This window comes from Oncorhynchus mykiss, chromosome 5 (assembly GCF_013265735.2).
Source record: "Oncorhynchus mykiss isolate Arlee chromosome 5, USDA_OmykA_1.1, whole genome shotgun sequence".
NCBI classification, from domain to species: domain Eukaryota; kingdom Metazoa; phylum Chordata; class Actinopteri; order Salmoniformes; family Salmonidae; genus Oncorhynchus; species Oncorhynchus mykiss.
In genome coordinates this window covers 89,382,961-89,408,005 of record NC_048569.1, presented here as the reverse complement: position 1 = coordinate 89,408,005, position 25,045 = coordinate 89,382,961, and the positions used below count along the sequence as shown (strand labels likewise).

The 25,045-nt window shown below is 44.0% G+C and overlaps 1 protein-coding gene across 8 annotated transcripts in view; it reads left to right on the top strand.

Annotated features, from left to right (window-relative positions):
- mast2 (microtubule associated serine/threonine kinase 2) overlaps positions 1–25,045 on the top strand; it is a 314,266-nt gene that overhangs the window by 57,992 nt on the left and 231,229 nt on the right. For all 8 annotated transcript variants that reach the window (XR_005051887.1, XM_036978708.1, XM_036978699.1 and 5 more), the window contains exons 2-3: positions 21,661–21,802; positions 21,947–22,092. Coding sequence is in view for 7 of the 8 variants with exons in the window: in XM_036978708.1 (XP_036834603.1) it covers positions 21,661–21,802; positions 21,947–22,092 (288 nt within the window). In the remaining variant the exon portion in view is untranslated. The remainder of the gene's footprint in view (positions 1–21,660; positions 21,803–21,946; positions 22,093–25,045) is intronic.

The window sequence follows — 25,045 nt, the reverse complement described above, 5'->3', positions numbered from 1 at the left end:
TTTGTTTGATTAAGTCCCTCTTTATATCCCAAGAACTCAGTTTTGTTGGCGTGTTTTGTTCAGTTTTGTTAAGACGGTTGGAAACATGCAGATGAATACATCCCACTAGTACCTGTAAAGTTTGTTAAAACATGTCAAAGATTTTTATAATTAATCCTCAGGTTGTCAATTGTCTAAATAATCGATAATATTTCAACCGGACAATAGCGTATTCAGTAGAAAGGAAAAACAACAAAGGGCGCGCAATCGGTCACGCAGCTCTGCAATCTTCCTCAGTCCACTGACAAAAAGGGTCTCATTCTTCTTCATTTTTCACAAAACACCCCTGAAACAATGTCGAAAGACCGTTGACATCTAGTGGAAGCCATAGGAACTGCAATCTGGGTCCTAACCCATTAGATACTGTATAGGCATTCAATTGAAAATACCCACATAAAAAAATCCCACTTCCTGGATGGATTTTCCTCAGGTTTTTGCCTGCCATATCAATTCTGTTATACTCACAGACATTATTTTAACAGTTTTGGAAAAGTTCGAGTGTTTTCTATCCAAATATACAATTTATATACATATCCTAGCTCCTAGCAGTTTACTTTGGGCACGCTTCTCATCCAGACATCGAAATACTGCCCCCAAGCCATAAGAAGTTAACAAACTAGTTTTGGCAAGTTGGTTAGGACATCTACTTTGTGCATGACACAAGTAATTTTTCCAACAATTGTTTACAGACAGATTATTTCACATATAATTCACTGTATCACAATTCCAGTGGGTCAGAAGTTTACATACACTAAGTTGACTGTGCCTTTAAACAGCTTGGAAAATTCCAGAAAATTATGGCATGGCTTTAGAAGCTTCTGATAGGCTAATTGACATCATTGGAGTAATTTGGAGGTGTACCTGTGGATGTATTTCAAGGCCTACCTTCAACCTCATTGCCTCTTTGCTTGACATCATGGGTTAATCAAAAGAAATCAGCCAAGACCTCAGAAAAAACATTGTAGACCTCCACAAGTCTGGTTCATCCTTGGGAGCAATTTCCAAATGCATGAAGGTACCACGTTCATCTGTACAGACAATAGTACGCAAGTATAAACACCATGGGACCATGCAGCCGTTCTGTCTCCTAGAGATGAACGAACTTTGGTGCGAAAAGTGCAAATCAATCCCAGAACAACAGCAAAAGACCTTGTGAAGATGCTGGAAGAAACAGGCACAAAATTATCTATATCCACAGTAAAATGAGTCCTATATCGATATAACCTGAAAGGCCGCTCAACAAGGAAGAAGCCACTGCCCCAAAACCGCCACAAAAAGCCACACTACGGTTTGCAACTGCACATGGGGACAAAGATCATACTTTTTGGAGATATGTCCTCTGGTCTGATGAAACAAAAATAAAACTGTTTGGCCATAATGACCATTGTTATGTTTGGAGGAAAAAGGGGGAGGCTTGCAAGCCGAAGAACACCATCCCAACCGTGAAGCACATGGGTTGCAGCATCATGTTGTGGGGATGCTTTGCTGCAGGAGGGACTGGTGCACTTCACAAAATAGATGGCATCATGAGGCGGGAAAATGATGTGGATGTATTGAAGCAACATCTCAAGACATCAGTCAGGAAGTTAAAGCTTGGTCGCAAATGGGTCTTCCAAATGGACAATGACCCCAAGCATTCTTCAAAAGTTGTGGCAAAATAGCCTAAGGACAACAAAGTCAAGGTATTGAAGTGGCCATCACAAAACCCTGACCTCAATCCCATAGAAAATGTGTGGGCAGAACTGAAAAAGCGTGTGCGAGCAAGGAGGCCTACAAACCTGACTCAGTTCCACCAGCTCTGTCAGGAGGAATGGGCCAATATTCACTCAACTTATTGTGGGAAGCTTGTGGAAGGCTACCTGAAATGTTTGATCCAAGTTAAACAATTTAAAGGCAATGCTACCAAATACTAATTGAGTGTATGTAAACTTCTGACCCAATGGGATTGTGTTGAATGAAATAAAAGCTGAAATAAATTATTCTCTCTACTATTATTCGGACATTTCAAATTCTTAAAATGAAGTGGTGATCCTAACTGACGAAAGACAGGGAATTTCTACTATGATTACATGTCAGGATTCTGAAAAACGGAGTTTAAATGTATTCGGCTAAGGTGTATGTAAACTTCCCACTTCAACTGGGTGGGTGTGGGTGGGGGAGTAGACAGAGACATATATATATATATATATATGTATATGTATGTATGTGTGTGTTAATATATATATTATCACACGCACATCAATATATATTTATATACACATATATATATCCATGTGTGTGTATATGTGTATGTATGTATATGTGTGTGTGTATATATATATATATATATATATATATATATATATATATATATATATATATATATATATACATATACATATACATATACATATACATATATATATATACATACATACATACATACAGTGGGGGAAAAAAGTATTTAGTCTGCCACCAATTGTGCAAGTTCTCCCACTTAAAAAGATGAGAGGCCTGTCATTTTCATCATAGGTACACTTGAACTATGACCGTCAAAATGAGATTTTTCTCCAGAAAATCACATTGTAGGATTTTTTATGAAATTATTTGCAAATTATGGTGGAAAATAAGTATATATATGTGTGTGTCTACTCCCCCCACACCCCCCTGTTGACAGATGTGATGGATTTTAGATGTGCACATTGCATTATGGGGGCCTTCTGAGCCTGTGGACACGCAACACAAGATGAATGTTAGGCAAATAATAAAATACCACCAAGCCTGTAGGACCACTGAGAATGGAGTGGGAGGAGAGGAGGAGGAGGGAACCCCATTAAAGAGAGACTGGTTTTCCTTCCTCTTCTGTGTCAGTGATGGAATTGTGCTGCCCCAGGCTCCCCCTCCCCCCCCATCCTCTCTTCTGGCCTTGCACTCTATCTCATTATGCTGAATGTATGATAATAAAGGGGACTGTCCTGTCAGCTGATAGATCTCAGCCCCATAGTGTTGTATTTTGCCTCCTTTTTGGGGTGTTACAGCAACATATGTCCCCCTAAGTTGATATGCTGATTCCCTCAGCACAACAGCGGTATTTCTCTAACAAGGCTTGTAGGCCTACCTGGGCAATGAGTCATCTTTCCCAGCCTAAGCAGGTGTGACGGGACTTGAGTGTGCGTTAACTCTAGTGGAATGAGAATGGATGATTCTAGTCTGGCTGGGAGAGGCTGATGCGTGTTTATACACATTAATATACAGAAGATATTCGGCCTCAGAAAGTCTATGAGCTCTACAAGCCATGGCTGTTACATACTGCAATCAGTTGTCAACAGAAACCTTTGGCTTGAGACACTGCAGGCTCCAATGCCACCAGTTCTGATTAATAATTTGCGTTGTGTGTAAACTAAAAAATAGATTTATATCTGTGTAATCACTATGTAAACAGGAACCCAGCGCTGTACTGTTGCAGGCACCTGCTCCCTTTAACAACAGTTACACAGTATAATGAAGCTGGATGTAGATAACAGGACAGTTAGACTAGAGCCATTAGTTCTTAGTGTTTTGTTGTTGTCGTCTCCACTGTGCTGTTCCGACATAGAGCAGACCAGCCACACCAGGGGAATGTTAGTTTAGCTGTTCTGTTGAAGACGGCATGATGACACAAAGCAGATGACTGGCGAAGACCCCATAACCGTTGGCAGAACAAACAATGATGACTTCACCATATTCCTACCTAGTGCTCCCACTCCAGCACGGCCAAATGCATTAATATCCACACTAGCATGCACTGTACATGTCAATAGTGCTTTCAGATAGTATTCAGACTAGGGTTGCACATTTTGGGGAATATTCAGAGGTGGAAACTTTCTATGGGAATGAACTGAAAAATATGCAAATTAATATTGTTACCATTTAAATGTAGATGTTTTTTGCATTTAATATATTTACCTTATCATATGGAGACAGAAACATAAACCTTTTACCTTATCATAAAAATACGTTATTGCAAGTGATTAAATCCTTCCAATAGGAAAAAAAACCCAAAACTATTTAGTTAAGAATTGAACTTGAATTAAATGAGTTGACTCTTTACATGGGATGATTTCACTGAACAACAAAAGAAAGGGAATATTGAATACCCTTGTATTGGTCAGCCTGTTGCCTCTTGCGCGCTTTGTTGTGTGTGTTCCCAAACAAGGACCAGTTTGCACTCTGAAGCGGCTGATGTTGGTGGGATTTTGAGGATGATGGAGGCAACAGGGAAAGAGCCTCAGATCCACAAAGTCCCTTCCACCAGGTGGCTGATAAGATATGTTGGCACGACTGCCATATTGCATCTCCATCCCAAAGCCCTTGCTTGAAAGTGTACTTCGCCAGACTGCCAAGAACCTTGTCCTCATCCAGGCCAAGGTGGAGAGACATGGTAGTGATGACACCATAGGCCTTGTTGATCTCTGCACCAGACAGGATGCTCTTGCCAGCATACTCGGGGCCCAACATGTACGCTGTGGCATGTATGGGCTTCAGGCAGAAGTCTTCACGCTTTTTGATGTATTTCAGAACTGCAGTTTCCTCTGCTTGGAGCAACAGTGAAGTGGGCAGGGCAGTACGGATTTATTCTCTTACATCTGCAAGCAGAGTCTGAACATTAGACAGGATGGCATTGTCTTCCTCAATCCGTGCAATGACTACTGCTATAGGTTTCAGGCTGCTTACCACTCTCTCCAAAAATACATCATCCAGGAGGATCCCCTTGATGGGGCTGTCCATATCAGCAGACTGTGATATGGCCATTTCTTGGAGAGACTCCTTCCCCTCCAGGAGACTGTAAAACATAATGACAACACCACCCCAACAGGTGTTGCTGGGCAGCTTAAATGTGGTGCTCTTATTCTTCTCACTTTGCTTGGTGAGGTAGATTGCTGCTATAACTTGATGACCCTTCACATACCTAACCACTTCCTTGACTCTTGTAGAGTGTATCCATTGTTTTCAGTGCCATGATGTCCTTGAGCAGATTCAATGCATGAGCAGCACAGACAATGGGTGTGATGTGAGGGTAGGACTCCTCCACTTTAGACCAAGCAGCCTTCATGTTTGCAGCATTGTCTGTCACCAGTGCCTTCTGTGGTCCAAGGTCATTGATGACGGCCTTCAGCTCATCTGCAATGTAGAGACCGGTGTATCTGTTTGCCTTTGTCTGTGCTCTTGTAGAATACTGGTTGAGGGGTTGGAGATTATGTAGTTAAGTATTCCTTGCCCACGAACATTCAACCACCCATTTGAGATGACTGCTTTCTCTATGATATATTTTTATTTTTTATTTAACCTTTATTTAACCAGGAAGGGCTCATTGAGATGAAAATCTATTTTTCAAGAGTGCCCTGGCCAAGATAGGCAGCAAAAAAAATATTCACCCAAATTCTTCGCTCATTACAAAAAAATTACAGACAGACAACATGAAAAACTACAAGTCTAGTAAAAACCATTGAATTCACAAGAGTATAAAACAGGAAATTAAAAACATTGACAGGTCAGGGAATCAGCCTCAAAATCCTTCATCAGTGATTTAAAAACACCAATCGGGACAAGTTCTTCCAGTTTAAAAGTATTTTGAAAGGTGTTCCAAGACGATGGCGCAGAGTACATAAAATCCCCTTTACCAAATTCTGTTTGGACATTTGGAACAGTCAGCAGGATAAAGTCCAGCGAACGAAGAGAGTACCCACCACATTTCTGAACAATAAAAATACACAAATAAAAAGGTAGTAAACGCAAAATGACTTTGTAAATAAAAGTATACCAGTGACTGAGCCTACGAGTGACTAGAGAAGGCCAGCCAACCCTGGTATACAAAGTGCAGTGGTGCGTAAGGGTTTTGCAGTTTAAAATAAATCTCAAAGTGCCATGGTAAAGAGTGTCAATTGATCTCAGACACTGAGCCGAAGCATTCATATATAACATATCCCCATAGTCTAGTAAAGGCATACATGTAGCTGATACTAGCCTCCTTCTGGCTTCAAAAGAAAAACCGGCCTTTACTTGACCTTCACTTGAACTCTGTTGAACTCTGCATCTAGCAAATTAGTAGATAAAGCATGTCTGGTTGGAGGGGTGTATGCTGGGCGAAGAACATTCAGAAATCTCTTCCAATACACATTGCCTGTGATAACCAGAGGTGAACCAGTTGCGTACACAGCTCGAGCAAGACATTCATCAGCATTTCTCTGACTACGTTCCTCCATTGAGTCAAAAAAAACTTCTGATTCCAGGAGGATCATGAGCTGTTGCTATCGATAAGATAAGAGGGACTTTTGTCAGAGGTTGCTTGTTGTGAGCGCTGAGGGAACTTTATGCACTTGGCCAGATGATTCTGCATCTTTGTTGCATTCTTCACATATGCTTTGGCACAGTATTTGCAAATGTACACAGCTTTTCCCCCTAAATTAGCTGCAGTGAAATGTCTCCACACATCAGATAGTGCCCATGGCATTTACCTGTATAAATTAGGAAAAAAACCCAGATACAATTCCATGTACAGATAAATAGTTAGATTAAACAACTCCTTTGTAAGATACAGGTTTTAGAATGAAATGTATGGAAACAGGTCAATTAGCACTCCATAGTTAGCAGGCTCATGCAAGCTAAAACCCACATGGTAGCAAAAACTAACTAGCAGAAAATGTTATGTAAGGACATCTCTCAGTAGACAACATTTTACAAACAGCTAGCAGCCAAGTAGATCGGTCACGAAAGTCAGAAAAGCAACCAATTAAATCGCTTACCTTTGATCTTCGGATGTTTGCACTGACGAGACTCCCAGTTACACAATAAATGTTCCTTTTGTTCCATAAAGATTATTTTATATCCAAAATACCTTCATTTAGTTGGCGCGTTTTCTGAAATCCACAGGCTCGAGCGGTCACGACATCGCATACGAACATTCCAAATAGTATCCCTAAAGTTCGTAGAAACATGTCAAACGTTTTTTATAATCAATCCTCAGTATTCGGCCCCCTTGAACTTTGCAACCTTTTGCCACATTTCAGGCTTCAAACATAAAGATATAAAACTATTTTTTTGTGAAGAATCAACAACAAGTGGGACACAATCATGAAGTGGAACGACATTTATTGGATATTTCAAACTTTTTTAACAAATCAAAAACTGAAAAATTGGGCGTGCAAAATTATTCATCCCCTTTACTTTCAGTGCAGCAAACTCTCTCCAGAAGTTCAGTGAGGATCTCTGAATGATCCAATGTTGACCTAAATGACTAATGATGATAAATACAATCCACCTGTGTGTAATCAAGTCTCCGTGCACTGTGATAGTCTCAGAGGTCCGTTAAAAGCGCAGAGAGCATCATGAAGAACAAGGAACACACCAGGCAGGTCCGAGATACTGTTGTGAAGAAGTTTAAAGCCGGATTTGGATACAAAAAGATTTCCCAAGCTTTAAACATCCCAAGGAGCACTGTGCAAGCGATAATATTGAAATGGAAGGAGTATCAGACCACTGCAAATCTACCAAGACCTGGCCGTCCCTCTAAACTTTCAGCTCATACAAGGAGAAGACTGATCAGAGATGCAGCCAAGAGGCCCATGATCACTCTGGATGAACTGCAGAGATCTACAGCTGAGGTGGGAGACTCTGTCTATAGGACAACAATCTATATATTGCACAAATCTGGCCTTTATGGAAGAGTGGCAAGAAGAAAGCCATTTCTTAAAAATATCCATAAAAAGTGTTGTTTAAAGTTTGCCACAAGCCACCTGGGAGACACACCAAACATGTGGAAGAAGGTGCTCTGGTCAGATTACACCAAAATTGAACTTTTTGGCAACAATGCAAAACGTTATGTTTGGCGTAAAAGCAACACAGCTCATCATCCTGAACACACCATACCCACTGTCAAACATGGTGGTGGCAGCATCATGGTTAAGGCCTGCTTTTCTTCAGCAGGGACAGGGAAGATGGTTAAAATTGATGGGAAGATGGATGGAGCCAAATACAGGACCATTCTGGAAGAAAACCTGAAGGAGTCTGAAAAAGACCTGAGACTGGGACGGAGATTGTCTTCCAACAAGACAATGATCCAAAACATAAAGCAAAATCTACAATGGAATGGTTCAAAAATAAACATATCCAGGTGTTAGAATGGCCAAGTCAAAGTCCAGACCTGAATCCAATCGAGAATCTGTGGAAAGAACTGAAAACTGCTGTTCACAAATGCTCTCCATCCAACCTCACTGAGCTCGAGCTGTTTTGCAAGGAGGAATGGGAAAAAATGTCAGTCTCGATGTGCAAAACTGATAGAGACATACCCCAAGCGACTTACAGCTGTAATCGCAGCAAAAGGTGGCGCTACAAAGTATTAACTTAAGGGGGCTGAATAATTTTGCACGCCCAATTTTTCAGTTTTTGATTTGTTAAAAAAGTTTGAAATATCCAATAAATGTCGTTCCACTTCATGATTGTGTCCCACTTGTTGTTGATTCTTCACAAAAAAATACAGTTTTATATCTTTATGTTTGAAGCCTGAAATGTGGCAAAAGGTTGCAAAGTTCAAGGGGGCCGAATACTTTCGCAAGGCACTGTATAATTGATAATATTTCAGCCGGGACTGTAGCTTCTTCAATAGGAGAGAGAAGTGTCTGCTCCAAGCTGGCACCCAGCCATCCACTAACGCGATGTGATCTTTCTCGCTCATTTTTCAAAATAAAAGCCTGAAACTATGTCTAAAGACTGGTTGATATCTGGTGACTGGTGTCAAAGTCAAATGGACGGAGGGCCAAATAAAAAAATCAGCTACAAGACGAGGGCCGGACTGTTCGAATGTTCATTGAAAAATTTTTAAATGACGCATATAGTCTAGTGAACCTAATTGAACCTACTGAAAACCTAACAAATATATTACAATATGATCAGATAAATAAAGCAATATTTTCTTATGGCTCTGTCAGTAATCTTTAATTTTCAACAGACACAAAAGACAAATTTCCTTTATATAAATATCCCCATAACATGAACATTAAATGAAAGAAACCGGTATTCAAGGCACCATCAGTAGACTATATTTTCTATTTTAGCAAAAGTGGGCTAAATTTACTTCAAAGAAAAAACAATAATAGCAATTTTCTATCATCCACTCAACTGAAATATTTTTAAAATATAATTGGATTGAAATACAAAAAAATAAAGTGCAAAAATCTATTAATCAAAAACAACACTTTGTTTAAGGAGAAGTAACATGCAGTGAAAACAAATATTAAATTTTAACTTTTAAACTTGAACTGAGTAAAAACTCTAAATATGTGATTGCACAGTAATGTTCACTTGTTTGAGGTTGAGGGTGATACTTGGTGGTGTCCCATCTTTTCCACAAGTTCATCAATGTTCGGGGTAAGGCTCTGATGCTGAAGAAATCCTCAGAATTGAGTGGAGGTGTTCAGCAGTAAGTCGACTTCTGTGTGATGTTTTGTTCAGGTTCATCAAAGAAAACAGTTGTTCACACAGGTATGTGCTGCCAAACATAGACAACGTTTGAGCAGCCTGGATGCGCAGCTGGGGCATTGTGCCGGGGAGGAAACGGGCGAACTCCGCAGCACCCACTGCCGCATATTTTGCCCTCAGTGCATCATTGCATTGGAGGTCAATCAACTCCATTTGGAGGTTTGGTGGTGAGCTTTCCACGTCAACAGCAAATGGGTTACCGAGCAGTTCCAACCTGCTTTTTTGTGCTTCAAAGTCAGCAAATCGGCGTCGAAAGTCAGCGGCAAGCATACCTATTTTATCAGCCAACTGTGTGCTCGGGAACGCACTGGTAGAGAGCTTCTCTTTCATGGTCTGGCAGCTGGGAAAGTGGCTCAAATTTTCTTTCCGCATCTGCGTCTCCCACAGAGTCAGTTTGGTTTTAAATGCCTTCACTGTACTGTACATATCAGAGATGACACGATCCCGACCCTGCAGCTGCAAGTTTATTGCATTCAGATGACTCGTAATGTCACACAGAAAAGCCATTTCACACAGAAACATTTCGTCTCGGAGTTGTGTTGTGTCTTTCCCTTTGCTGTCCAAGAACAGACAAATCTCCTCACGAAGCTCGAAACATCTTTGAAGTACCTTTCCCTGGCTTAGCCATCGCACCTCTGTGTGATAAGGCAAATCACCATGCTCCGTTTCTAACTCCGTCAGAAATGCCTTGAACTGGCGGTGATTCAAACCTTTGGCTCTGATAAAGTTAACTGTGCGCGTGATGATGCTCATTACATGCTCCATTTTCAAGGCTTTACCGCACAACGCTTCCTGGTGTATGATACAATGATAAGCTGTCAGCTCACCTGTCGCGTTTTCCTCTTGCATCTTTTCCCGTATCTTCGCCACCAGTCCGCTCCTGTGTCCACACATCGCAGGTGCTCCGTCGGTTGTCAAACCCACGAGTTTTTCCCAAGGCAGCTCCATCTCATTTACACATCTTGACACCTCTTCATACAAATCATGCCCCGTAGTTGTGCCATGCATAGGACGTAAAGCCAAAAACTCCTCTGTCACGCTTAGGTTGGAGTCCACTCCGCGGATGAAAATTGACAACTGGGCAATGTCAGAAATGTCGGTGCTCTCATCCACAGCCAAGGAATATGCAATAAAATCTTTTCCCTTTTTCACAAGCTGCTCTTTTAGATTGATGGACAACTGGTCTACTCTCTCGGCAATGGTGTTTCTGCTCAGACTCACATTTAAAAAGAGTTGCCTTTTTTCTGGGCAAACTTCGTCACAAACTTTAATCATGCAGTTTTTGATGAAATCCCCCTCCGTAAATGGCCGGGCTGATTTAGCGATCTCTTCTGCCAAAATAAAACTGGCCTTGACAGTTGCGTCCGCGTGTGTGTCCGCGTGTTTCGTTTCATAATGTCGTCTCAGATTATACTCTTTCAGTACCGCCACACTTTCTCCACACAGAAGACACACAGGTTTTCCAGCTACCTTCGTGAACATATACTCCGACTCCCACCTTGTTTGAAACCCCCGGTTCTCAGTATCCACCTTCCGTTTTGCCATTTTTGATGGGTATCTGAAAGTTAATTTTACTGTGATGCTGACGACTGCTGTGCCAATAAATATTGAAATGAAGCAGCCTACTGCTCGGTGCGTCACCTTTGCATTGTGGGAAATGTAGTATTGGTGCGTGTAAAAGATCTGCGGGCTGCCGGCTTGCTGCGGGCCGGTTCTAATAATAAATCAAGATCATCCCAGGGGCCGTAAAAAACCTTCTTGCGGGCCGGATGTGGCCCGCGGGCCTTGACTCTGACATATGTGCTTTAAATGGAGCGAAGGCAGGCAATGGAACAGAGAGCTTTCAGGAAAAACAGCACTTCCGGGTTGGATTTTCCTCAGGTTTTCGCCTGCAATATCAGTTCTGTTATACTCACAGACAATATTTTGACAGTTTTGGAAACTTTAGAGTGCTTTCTATCCTAATCTGACACGTATATGCATATTCTAGCACATGGGCCTGAGAAATAGGCCGTTTACTTTGGGAACGTTATTTATCCAAACATAAAAATAGTGCCCCCTAGCTGAAATAGGTTAACCCTTTTTTGGTTATTACATAATTCCATATGTGTTAGTTCAAAATTTTTATGTCTTCATTATTGTTCTACAATGTAGAAAATAGTAAAAATTCAGAAAAACCCTGGGATGAGTAGGTGTGTCCAAACTTGACTGGTATTGTGTATGGAAAGATACACATTTTAAAATGTAGACCAATCGATTGGTCGAAAGAGCAGTTGACACTTGGTTGACCAATATATATATATTTTTTGTCGGGGACAGCCTTAATATTGTGTATGCTAGCTGTTTAGTCTGTCTGTGAATTTGAAATATTCTGTGCTTGCCGTGTTTGGTGGCTGTGTGTGTGTGTGAGGGATTATCAGTCTGGCTGGGCTGGGATGCTGACTGCCTTGCTGGCTGTGTGGTGACAACTGTGATCCATCACATCCCAGCCAGAGGCGGCCAGTGGGGCTTAACCGTGCTGGGGTTGCACTTAACGCTCGCTGGATCTTTCACACACAGGCCGTGTCTAGACTTGACAGTTCATGCAGCTTTAGTATTCTGATCATAGAGGTCTGTACATGGAATCCTGAACACGTCATGCATCTAGCACCTACATTTAAATACTGTGTCCACAGTGTGTCCGGATTCCCTTTTCCACAACAACAACTGATGGCAGTAGGTAACTACTGTAGCTATCTAGCCAGCTAACCTCTGTAGCTAAAAAAAGAGTTGTTCTAAATATTAGCTAGCTGGCTAGCATTTATTAGGGCAGCAAACACATTCCTCACACTTTAGGAGTGTATTTTCTCTAGCTTTATAATGAAAAGGTGTCTCTCGGTCCCAAAACATACGTTTTCTGAAGACTTGTGTGAGGAGTGCTGATGACATCGCCCACTGTATGCTCTTTCGGTAGCCTGATTACGTCCAGACTGAGGAGAAATCCGCAGTGCATCCCTGACCACCACCTGAAGAGGTCAGACAGGCCTGAAGAGGTCAGCCACAAGCGACCACCCGTCTTTTCAATGCGATCTTCATATTCCGATAGTAGAAGTCACATGTAAGTGTAGACACGACCCCTCTCCCGTCTCTCTCTTTCCCCTGCCTCTTCTCTCTCTCAATTCAATTTAAGGGCTTTATTGGCATGGGAAACATATGTTAACTGCCTAGACAGTCTGGCTGTCTCTCTCGCTATCTTTAAGAAATAAAAAAATGTATTTCTTTATTTTTCGTTACCTTTCATTTAACTAGGTAAGTCAGTTAATAACAAAATCTTATTTACAATGACGGCCTACCGGGGAACAGTGGGTTAACTTCCTTGTTCAGGGGCAGAACGACAGCTCAGGGATTCGATCTAGCAACCTTTCAGTTACTGGCCCAACCACTAACCACTAGGCTACCTGCCTCCCTCTTGCTGTCTTCCTCTGTCTCTCGCTCACTGTCTTTCTCTGTCTCTCTCTCTGTCTCTCTCTCTGTCTCTCTCTCTCTCGTCTCTCTCTCTCGTCTCTCTCTGGGGTTTGGCTGTTCTAGTCAGTTTGTTTTCTCTGTCCTTGTTTGTTCGACAGTTTTGTTGTCTCTCCTGCCTTGGTTAGGTTTGGACTCACTGTGACTTGGGTATTGAATATATCATACCACACACACTGCCCGCGTTATATCATCCAGAGTTCCATGCAACATAAAGGGACACACAACACTAACCTAGTTAGTGTTGGCTTGTGATCAGCCATTGTCCAATGCATCTGTGAGTCCATACTTGCCTACACTTGCCTTGATGAACCTGAGTGAGAACACTTCATCTTCCTGATCACACTCCAGGCTCACGTCGTAGTCTCACTGCCTAGTAGTCTCGCTGCCTAGTAGTCTCGCTGCCTAGTAGTCTCGCTGCCTAGTAGTCTCGCTGCCTAGTAGTCTCGCTGCCTAGTAGTCTCGCTGCCTAGTAGTCTCGCTGCCTAGTAGTCTCGCTGTCTGCCTAGTAGTCTGGCTGTCTGCCTAGTAGTCTGGCTGTCTGCCTAGTAGTCTGGCTGTCTGCCTAGTAGTCTGGCTGTCTGCCTAGTAGTCTGGCTGTCTGCCTAGTAGTCTGGCTGTCTGCCTAGTAGTCTGGCTGTCTGCCTAGTAGTCCGGCTGTCTGCCTAGTAGTCCGGCTGTCTGCCTAGTAGTCCGGCTGTCTGCCTAGTAGTCCGGCTGTCTGCCTAGTTGTCCGGCTGTCTGCCTAGTAGTCCGGCTGTCTGCCTAGTAGTCCGGCTGTCTGCCTAGTAGTCCGGCTGTCTGCCTAGTAGTCCGGCTGTCTGCCTAGTAGTCCGGCTGTCTGCCTAGTAGTCCGGCTGCCTGCCTAGTAGTCCGGCTGCCTGCCTAGTAGTCCGGCTGCCTGCCTAGTAGTCCGGCTGCCTGCCTAGTAGTCCGGCTGCTCAGTCTCAGGCTGTTGCGTTTGACCCATTGAGGCAGCGGGTGTCAGCCAGGGTAAGTCAGTATGACGGTTGGAGCGACCCAGAGGAAACCTCAGTGGAGAAACCTTGGTTGAGGGGGCAGGAAGGAGACACTCTGCCAGGAACCAGTGATGAGACCACTCACTACGGAAAACATCTGGACCAGAGAAAAGGGGAGAGGAAGGAGGTAGAGAGAAGGAGATGAGGAGTCATGCAACGCCACAAAGGAGTAACGTGAGCCAAGCGTAAGGAGCTTTCACTGGGGAGAGAGAAAGCGAGAGAGAAAGAGAGGGAGAAATAAAGAGAGGGCGGGAGAGCGTGTGCCTGTTAACACTAGCTGCTGTCGGCTCCAGTACCCTCCTCTACAGAACCTGTGGCTAAAGGACATATCCAACTACGCTGGTTTACACACTGAAATCCCCTGTTAAATATCTAATGCCCTTAAAAGCTGATTGTAAAGGTAACTGCCAAAATTAAGGAAATCAAATCAAAATCAAATCAAATTTATTTATATAGCCCTTCGTACATCAGCTGATATCTCAAAGTGCTGTACAGAAACCCAGCCTAAAACCCCAAACAGCAAGCAATCCAGGTGTAGAAGCACGGTGGCTAGGAAAAACTCAACCACAACCATTAAGGTTAATTGTCAGATTCAACAGAAGATCTCTTTGTTTCTTGGGACCTAGAACAAGCATCTCTGTTTTGTCCGAGTTTAAAAGTAGAAAGTTTGCAGCCATCCACTTCCTTATGTCTGAAACACATGCTTCTAGCGAGGGCAATTTTGGGGCTTCACCATGTTTCATTGAAATGTACAGCTGTGTGTCATCCGCATAGCAGTGAAAGTTAACATTATGTTTTCGAATGACATCCCCAAGAGGTAAAATATATAGTGAAAACAATAGTGGTCCTAAAACGGAACCTTGAGGAACACCGAAATTTACAGTTGATTTGTCAGAGGACAAACCATTCACAGAGACAAACTGATATCTTTCCGACAGATAAGATCTAAACCAGGCCAGAACTTGTCCGTGTAGACCAATTTGGGTTTCCAATCTCTCCAAAAGAATGTGGTGATCGATGGTATCAAAAGCAGCACTAAGGTCTAGGAGCACGAGGACAGATGCAGAGCCTCGGTCTGATGCCATTAAAAGGTCATTTACCACCTTCACAAGTGCAGTCTCAGTGCTATGATTTGGTCTAAAACCAGACTGAAGCATTTCGTATACATTGTTTGTCTTCAGGAAGGCAGTGAGTTGCTGCGCAAGAGCCTTTTCAAAAAATTTTGAGAGGAATGGAAGATTCGATATAGGCCGATTAGTTTTTTATATTTTCTGGGTCAAGGTTTGGCTTTTTCAAGAGAGGCTTTATTTTTGCCACTTTTAGTGAAACACTTGAGTAAATGAGGTTTACAAAGTATAGTGAAAGCAGGTGCTTCCACATAGGTGTGGTTTCTGAGTTAATTTAGCAATTAGCATCCCATCATGCTTAGGGTCATGTATAAAAATGGCCAGTTGCCCATTATATTGGCTACCATGGCTAGAAGAAGAGATCCTAGAACTTTGACAGAGGAGAGTCTCAAATTAGTAAAGGGGTTTAGTGTGTGTGTGTGTGTGTGTGTGTGTGTGTGTGTGTGTGTGTCAGTCACGCAACCCAATTGAACACTTATTGGAGATTCTGGAGTGGCGCCAGAGACAACTTTTTCCACAACGATCAACAAAACACCAAATTATAGAATTTATTGTGGAAGAATGGTGTCGCATCCCTCCAATAGAGTTCCAGACACTTGTAGAATCTATACCAAGGCGCATTGAAGCTGTTCTGGCGGCTCGTTGTGTCCCAACGCCCTATTAAAACACTTTATGTTGGTGTTTCCTTTATATTGGCAGTTACCTGTATGTGTTCATTTCACAGCTTTTATTTTTCCTCAACATCTGAAGCCTGACTATACCACCTAAGTGTGAAGGAGTGAAATGCAGTGGTGGAGGCACTGAACATGCTGTACATGAAGCTCTCCTCCCCACTTCCTGTGCCTGCCTGCTTGTCTCTCACCACAGCCCAAGCTGATTATCATCCCCAACCCTTACTCTCTTCAGCCACAGTCCCTGCCCCTACCCCCCTTCCTCTGGTCCTGCCTGGTGCTCGTCTCTCTGTCGGGACCTGACCAGACCTGACCAGGGCTGGGGCTCCATGGCTGGATGGAAATGCTGCCCTAGGGAGATTGCAGTATTACTGAACAGGGAGACCTGCTCTGATTCTGCCCCATCATGCACAAGGAAATGTTAGTCAGACTGGTGATGTTTCATAATGTGCCTTTGTTTGTTGTGAATTACGAAGGCCATACAATAGCTTGTTGTTGGAGTCATAGACACAGATTGAACTATTGACTGGCAGGTGTCAGTGTGTGTTGTTGCAGTTGTATTCCTCTGGGTTGCTCTGTGATTGTTATGATTAGAGCCCGACCAATATGGGATTTTTGGGTCTGATACTGATTTTATGGGAGGCAAAACTCTTGTTTAAAAAAAAAAAGGTAGAATAAACAGATACTCTAAATCAGTGGCCACCTTTTCTGAGTCCAGATCCCTTTCTGAGTCCAGATCCCTTTCCGAGTCCAGATCCCTTTCCGAGTCCAGATCCCTTTCCGAGTCCAGATCCCTTTCTGAGTCCAGATCCCTTTCCGAGTCCAGATCCCTTTCTGAGTCCAGATCCCTTTCCGAGTCCAGATCCCTTTCCGAGTCCAGATCCCTTTCTGAGTCCAGATCCCTTTCCGAGTCCAGATCCCTTTCCGAGTCCAGATCCCTTTCCGAGTCCAGATCCCTTTCCGAGTCCAGATCCCTTTCCGAGTCCAGATCCCTTTCCGAGTCCAGATCCCTTTCCGAGTCCAGATCCCTTTCCGAGTCCAGATCCCTTTCCGAGCCCAGATCCCCCGCTTAAAAAACGCAAGCCTATGCAACATTCACCAATTAAAATGCACCAATTAAAAATAGTTCTGTAGCATATTAACTATGTTTAAATTGCACTGCCAATTTTGTTCTTCTCAGACCATTTTCAAATCATAATAAAAAAATGTAGGTAAATGATCATACTGGTAATATATCATTTGTTTTATTACTTGTGAGGCACAGCTGAGTGAACATAATACATATATATATTTTACTGGACTGATTTGCTTCTGATGGTCAGTCTGAGGGGGAGGCAGCAGCAAGGAGGCTGCCTTCAGAAACATGAAATGGTTCAAAATGGGAACACAGGGCTGCTGAATCAAGTCCACCCACTGTCAACAGTGCGAAATTCATTTAAAAAAAAATAGCAACACAAGGCTTTATTGTAGTTTTTTACATTTCTTTTTTACAGAAATATTTGGTGATCGACTGGTTGGTGACCACTGCTCTAATTTATGACAAATTATAACTAAATATTACATTATTTAATAAATAGCATTTCATTTGTGGTTTACAGGATATCCACCAAAAAGCAACTATGTCCTTTAGAGGTCGACCGATTATGATTTTTTAACACCGATACCGATTATTGGAGGACCAAAAAAAGCAGATGCCGATCAATCGGACGATTTTCATTTTTTAACATTTGTAATAATGACAATTACAACACTTATTTGAACTTGATATAATACATCAATAAAATCAATTTAGCCTCAAATAAATAATGAAACATGTTCAATTTGGTTTAAATAATGCAAAAACAAAGTGTTGGAGAAGAAAGTAAAAGTGCAATATGTGCTATGTAAGAAAGCTAACGTTTCAGTTCCTTGCTCAGAACATGAGAACATATGAAAGCTGGTGGTTCCTTTTAACATGAGTCTTCAATATTCCCAGGTAAGAAGTTTTAGGTTGTAGTTATTATGGGAATTCTAGGACTATTTCTCTCTATACCATTTGTATTTCCTTAACCTTTGACTATTGGATGTTCTTATAGGCACTTTAGTATTGCCTATTTCCTCGCTCCTCGCTCCTGGGCTCGAACCAGGAACACAACGACACCAGCCACCCTCGAAGCAGCGTTACCCATCGCTCCACAAAAGCCGCAGAGCAAGAGGAACAACTACTCCAAGTCTCAAAGCGAGTGATGTTTGAAACGCTATTAGCACTCACCCCGCTAACTAGCTAGCCATTTCACATCGGTTACACCAGCCTAATCTTGGGAGTTGATAGGCTTGAAGTCATAAACAGCTGCTGGCAAATGTATGAAAGTGCTGTTTGAATGAATGCTTACGAGCCTGCTGCTGCCTACCATCGCTCAGTCAGACTGCTCTATCAAATCATAGACTTAGTTATAACATAATAACACACACAAGTACGAGCCTTAGGTCATTAATATGGCCGAATCCGGAAACCATCATCTCGAAAACAAGACTTTTATTCTTTCAGTGAAATACGGAACCGTTCCGTATTTTATCTAACGTATGGCATCCCTAAGTTTAAATATTGCTGTTACATTGCACAACCTTCAATGCTATGTCATAATTATGTAACATTCTGGCAAATTAGGCGGCCCAAACTGTATACCCTGACTCTGCGTGCAATGAATGCAAGAGAAGTGACACAATTTCACCAGGTTAATATTGCCTGCTAACCTGGATTTGATTTTAGCTAATTATGCAGGTTTAAAAAATATATACTTCTGTGTATTGATTTAAAAAAAGGCATTGATGTTTATGGTTAGGTACACATTGGAGCAACGATACGCACCGCATCGATTATATGCAACGCAGGACATGCTAGATAAACTAGTATTATCATCAACCATGTGTAGTTAACTACTGATTATGATTGATTGATTGATTGTTTTTTATAAGATACATTTAATGCTAGCTAGCAACATACTTTGGTTTACTGCATTCGCGTAACAGGCAGTCTCCCCGTGGAGTGCAATGTAATCAGGTGGTTAGAGCGTTGGACAAGTTAACTGTAAGGTTGCAAGATGGAATCCCCTAGGCTGACAAGGTAAAAAATTGTCGTTCTGCCCCTGAACAAGGCAGTTAACCCACCGTTCCTAGGCCGTCATTGAAAATAAGAATGTGTTCTTAACTGACTTGCCTAGTTAAATAAAGATTAAATAAAGGTGTAAAAAAAATAATTAAAAAATCGGCCAAATTGGTGTCCAAAACCTCAGATTTTCCGATTGTTATGAAAACTTGAAATCGGCCCTAATTAATTGGCCTCTAATGTCCTAATTAATCGGCCATTCCGATTAATCGGTCGACCTCTAATGTCCTTTATAAATACGACAGTAAATACAAAATACCTTCTTAGGTTCAACTTAAAGATGTGTCTATCTATGGCAGTGGATGAGAAGTATGCAAAAGTATTTGTGCTAAACCGCAACGGGTGGCTGGTTGAATGAATTCAACCAGCCACTGCACTGTTCACAAATAAGCATTGAAATGCAGCAACATGCAGTTCGTAATGCCACCACTAGGCGTCAGCATCAGCATTTATCTTGAGTTGATTTACTAGTGTTTACAACAGCCAAAGATCAAGTAACTTTATGGCATGGCTCTCCAACCATGTTCCTGGAGGTTTTCACTTAAACCGTTGTTGTAGTTGTCCTGATTCATCTTGTCAACCAGCTAATTATTAGAATCAGGTATGCTAGGTTAGGATTGGAGTGAAAACCTACAGGACGGCAGCTCTCCAGGAACGGAGTTGTACAGCCCTGCTTTATGGCAATCTCGCAATGAGAGTATATTATGACAAGTACAAGCTAGCTGTTCATTACGACAATGTTTGCTGTTATTCAATAAAACATGTATTGGCTATGCATTTCAACTGCAAATGGCATGCCCTGATGACTGAAAACGTTTATGCAGGCAACTGCTTGCCGCACTGGTTTTAGTCACACGTTGTAATTTCACTAGCTCGCTAACATTAGCCATTTGTCTCGTCATGATTGCAAGCACCTGGCCTGAATGATAGATCTGCGCCAACTTTCCTGCTTTTAGAAGATCGCATATTTAGGAAAACTAACTAAATAAGTCCACCCTGAGGGGTGGTGGTCTGACACTCCAGATGTTTCTGGACCACTCCTCCTTACGACGCCAGGGGTTGGTCTGTTGGCTGGGGAGAGGAAGTGACCTCAGCCAAGCCAGGTTTCCACGGTGACGGATGTTTCCGAGGCCATCGAAGCAAAACAAATAGGCCTGACTCATCTAACTTGGCTGTATATCACATCCTCCATGTGCCTCTCTCTGGTGATCTCTGTTGGATTTGGTCTCAACAGACAAAATCAATATCTCATTTCAGGAACTGTCCACCCCTTTACAACTGATTTTAAAATCAGATGTCCTGTGTTTGTGCTTTAAACCCCTGTTTGATCAGTGTTTTATGGGATGTGTGTGTGTAAAGGCGCTGTTAGCAGTGGCTCCAGTGTCTGTGTTTTTTCTGCACTCTATGGCCTTGCTGTGTCCAGGGGCCTCCAGGGGCCATTTACTGACTGACGGGTTTGGTTGGCCAAGGGCCTCCAGGGGCCATTTGCTGACTGGGGTTTGGTTGGCCAAGGGCCATTTACTGACTGGGGTTTGGTTGGCCAGGGGCCGTTTACTGACTGACTGGGGTTTGGTTGGCCAGGGGCCGTTTACTGACTGACTGGGGTTTGGTTGGCCAGGGGCCGTTTACTGACTGACTGGGGTTTGGTTGGCCAGGGGCCGTTTACTGACTGACTGGGGTTTGGTTGGCCAGGGGCCGTTTACTGACTGACTGGGGTTTGGTTGGCCAGGGGCCGTTTACTGACTGACTGGGGTTTGGTTGGCCAGGGGCCGTTTACTGACTGACTGGGGTTTGGTTGGCTTTGCTGTGGTGTTACTTCACTGTTGAATAGCTTCAGAGATGGATACTCACGTGGACTGGGACAGCTTACTTTACTTGTTGGGATTGGAGCTAATTGTTTTAATAGGCCTGTCTTTTGTTCTCTTCTTCCTCTCCTTTCCCTCCCCGTCTCTCCTGCTCTCTCTCCTTTTCCTCCCAATCCCTCTCTCTCCTACTCTCTCTCCTTTCCCTCCCAATCCCTCTCTCTCCTACTCTCTCTCCTTTTCCTCCCAATCCCTCTCTCTCCTACTCTCTCTCCTTTCCCTCCCTGTCTCTCCTGCTCGCTCTCCTTTCCCTCCCAATCCCTCTCTCTCTCCTTTCCCTCCCCATTATGCTCTCTCTCCCCGGTCCCTCTCTTTCCTACGCTTTCTCTCTCCCTCCCCGTCCTCTCTCGCTCTCTCCTTTCCCTCCCCGTCCCGCTCTCCCTCTCCTCCTACCTCTCTCTTCCTCGTCTCTCCCTCTCTCTGCTCGTCTCTCCCTCTCTCTGCTCGTCTCTCCCTCTCTCTGCTCGTCTATCCCTCTCTCTGCTCGTCTCTCCCTCTCTCTGCTCGTCTCTCCCTCTCTCTGCTCGTCTCTCCCTCTCTCTTCCTCGTCTCTCCCTCTCTCTGCTCGTCTCTCCCTCTCTCTGCTCGTCTCTCCCTCTCTCTGCTCGTCTCTCCCTCTCTCTTCCTCGTCTCTCCCTCTCTCTGCTCGTCTCTCCCGCTCTCTGCTCGTCTCTCCCTCTCTCTGCTCTTCTCTCCCTCTCTCTGCTCTTCTCTCCCTCTCTCTGCTCGTCTCTCCATCCTCCCTCTCTGCTCTTCTCTCCATCCTCCCTCTCTTCCCTTCCATCTCTCGCTCTCTCTCTGTAGAAGGAGTTTGCTGCGCCCCCTCCCCTGTTGTTCAGGAAGTTGAGTAACCCTGACCTGTCCCCCGCCGCCAATAAGACCAAACTACACCGACAGCTCAGCCAGGATGACGGCCGTACTCGCCGTAGCAGCATGGCTATGACCGGTAAGAGAGAGAGAGACAGACACACACACACACACACACACACACACACACACACACACACACACACACACACACACACTCACACACACACAATGCTGTTGTTCAGTATTTGAGCCTGGTTGTCTTGTTCTTCCTCCCCCCTAGGTAAGCAGCTCCTGCCCCTGTCCAGCAGTTTGCAGGGTGGGGTGAGTCAGCTAGCCTGGCAGCCTCCTGGAGAACCCCCCAACAACCTGCTCCGCATGAGGAACCAGTCCCTGGGCCAGTCTGCACCATCACTCACTGCAGGACTGGTGTGTACTGCTACTTCTACTGCACACACACACACACACACACACACACACATCAGACACACACACAACACACACACAACAGACACACACATCAGACACACACACAACACACACACAACAGACACGCAGCAGACACACACACATCAGACACACACAACAGACACACGCAGCAGACACACACACAACACACACACACGCAGCAGACACACACACAACAGACACAGGCAGCAGACACACACACAACACACACACAACAGACACTCACACAACAGACACTCACACAACAGACACACACCCAACAGACACACACCCAACAGACACACACCCAACAGACACATACCCAACAGACACACACCCAACAGACACACACACAACAGACACACGCAGCAGACACACACACATCAGACACACACATAACACACACACAACAGACACACACACAACAGACACACACACAACAGACACACGCAGCAGACACACACACAACACACACACACAACAGACACACGCAGCAGACACACACACAACACACACACACACACGCAGCAGACACACACACAACAGACACAGGCAGCAGACACACACACAACACACACACAACAGACACTCACACAACAGACACAGGCAGCAGACACACACACACAACACACACACAACAGACACACACACATCAGACACAACAGACACACACATCAGACACACACAACAGACACACACACAGCAGACAAACACGCGTCAGACACACACACACACACACACACACACAACACACACACAGCAGACAAACACGCGTCAGACACACACACACACACAACACACACACAGCAGACAAACACGCGTCAGACACACACACACACACACACACACACAACACACACACAGCAGACAAACACGCGTCAGACACACACACAACACACACACAGCAGACAAACACGCGTCAGACACACACACACACACACACACACACAGCAGACAAACACGCGTCAGACACACACACACACACAACACACACACAGCAGACAAACACGCGTCAGACACACACACACACACACACACACACAGCAGACAAACACGCGTCAGACACACACACACACACAACACACACACAGCAGACAAACACGCGTCAGACACACACACACACACAACACACACACAGCAGACAAACACGCGTCAGACACACACACACACACAACACACACACAGCAGACAAACACGCGTCAGACACACACACATGCATCAGATGCAACAGACACAACACACACACACGCAGCAGACACACACACAACACACACACAACAGACACACACACATCAGACACAACAGACACACACATCAGACACACACAACAGACACACACACACAACACACACACAGCAGACAAACACGCGTCAGACACACACACAGCAGACAAACACGCGTCAGACACACACACACACACAACACACACACAGCAGACAAACACGCGTCAGACACACACACACACACAACACACACACAGCAGACAAACACGCGTCAGACACACACACATGCATCAGATGCAACAGACACAACACACACACACGCAGCAGACACACACACAACACACACACAACAGACACACACACATCAGACACAACAGACACACACATCAGACACACACAACAGACACACACACACAACACACACACAGCAGACAAACACGCGTCAGACACACACACAGCAGACAAACACGCGTCAGACACACACACACACACAACACACACACAGCAGACAAACACGCGTCAGACACACACACACACACAACACACACACAGCAGACAAACACGCGTCAGACACACACACATGCATCAGATGCAACACACACAACACACACACAGCAGACAAACACGCGTCAGACACACACACATCAGACACAACAGACACACACATCAGACACACACAACAGACACACACACACACAACACACACACAGCAGACAAACACGCGTCAGACACACACACACACAACACACACACAGCAGACAAACACGCGTCAGACACACACACATGCATCAGATGCAACAGACACAACACACACACAGCAGACAAACACGCGTCAGACACACACACATCAGACACAACAGACACACACATCAGACACACACAACAGACACACACACACACAACACACACACAGCAGACAAACACGCGTCAAACACACACACACACAACACACACACAGCAGACAAACACGCGTCAGACACACACACATCAGACACAACAGACACACACATCAGACACACACAACAGACACACACACACAACACACACACAGCAGACAAACACGCGTCAGACACACACACATGCATCAGATGCAACAGACACAACACACACACAAACTATATTCATTCCTAGTGATGACTTACTGACTAAATTATTCCTTGTTTATCCCACCGTCCCTATAAATCAATAAGGATGAAGCTTTGTATTAATCATCAGTATTTTATAACCTATCCATTTGATTGCTCCATCTATGGTGGACAGCGCCATCCATCTAGCCAGGCCGTGCTGTCCACGATTGCTCTTCTATGCAGGCAGGCAGGCAGACTGATGAGTCAGGCTGTCTGTATCCACCAGTCAGGAGCTGGTTGCTCTGCCCTCACTGACACCCACGGTCTGTCTGCCCATACCACACTGAGAGCCACACACTGTGTCTACCCCTACAGTTGTGTGTGTTGCATCCCATAGACTGAATGGTTGTTACAAGCTATCGCAGCACTAGGGCGACACCTACTGGATGTGTATGGAAGTACATTTGGTACATTTTTTTATTTTTTTTAATTAATTTTTTTAACCTTTATTTAACCAGGCAAGTCAGTTAAGAACAAATTCTTATTTTCAATGACGGCCTAGGAACAGTGGGTTAACTGCCTGTTCAGGGGCAGAACAACAGATTTGTACCTTGTCAGCTTGGGGGTTTGAACTTGCAACCTGGT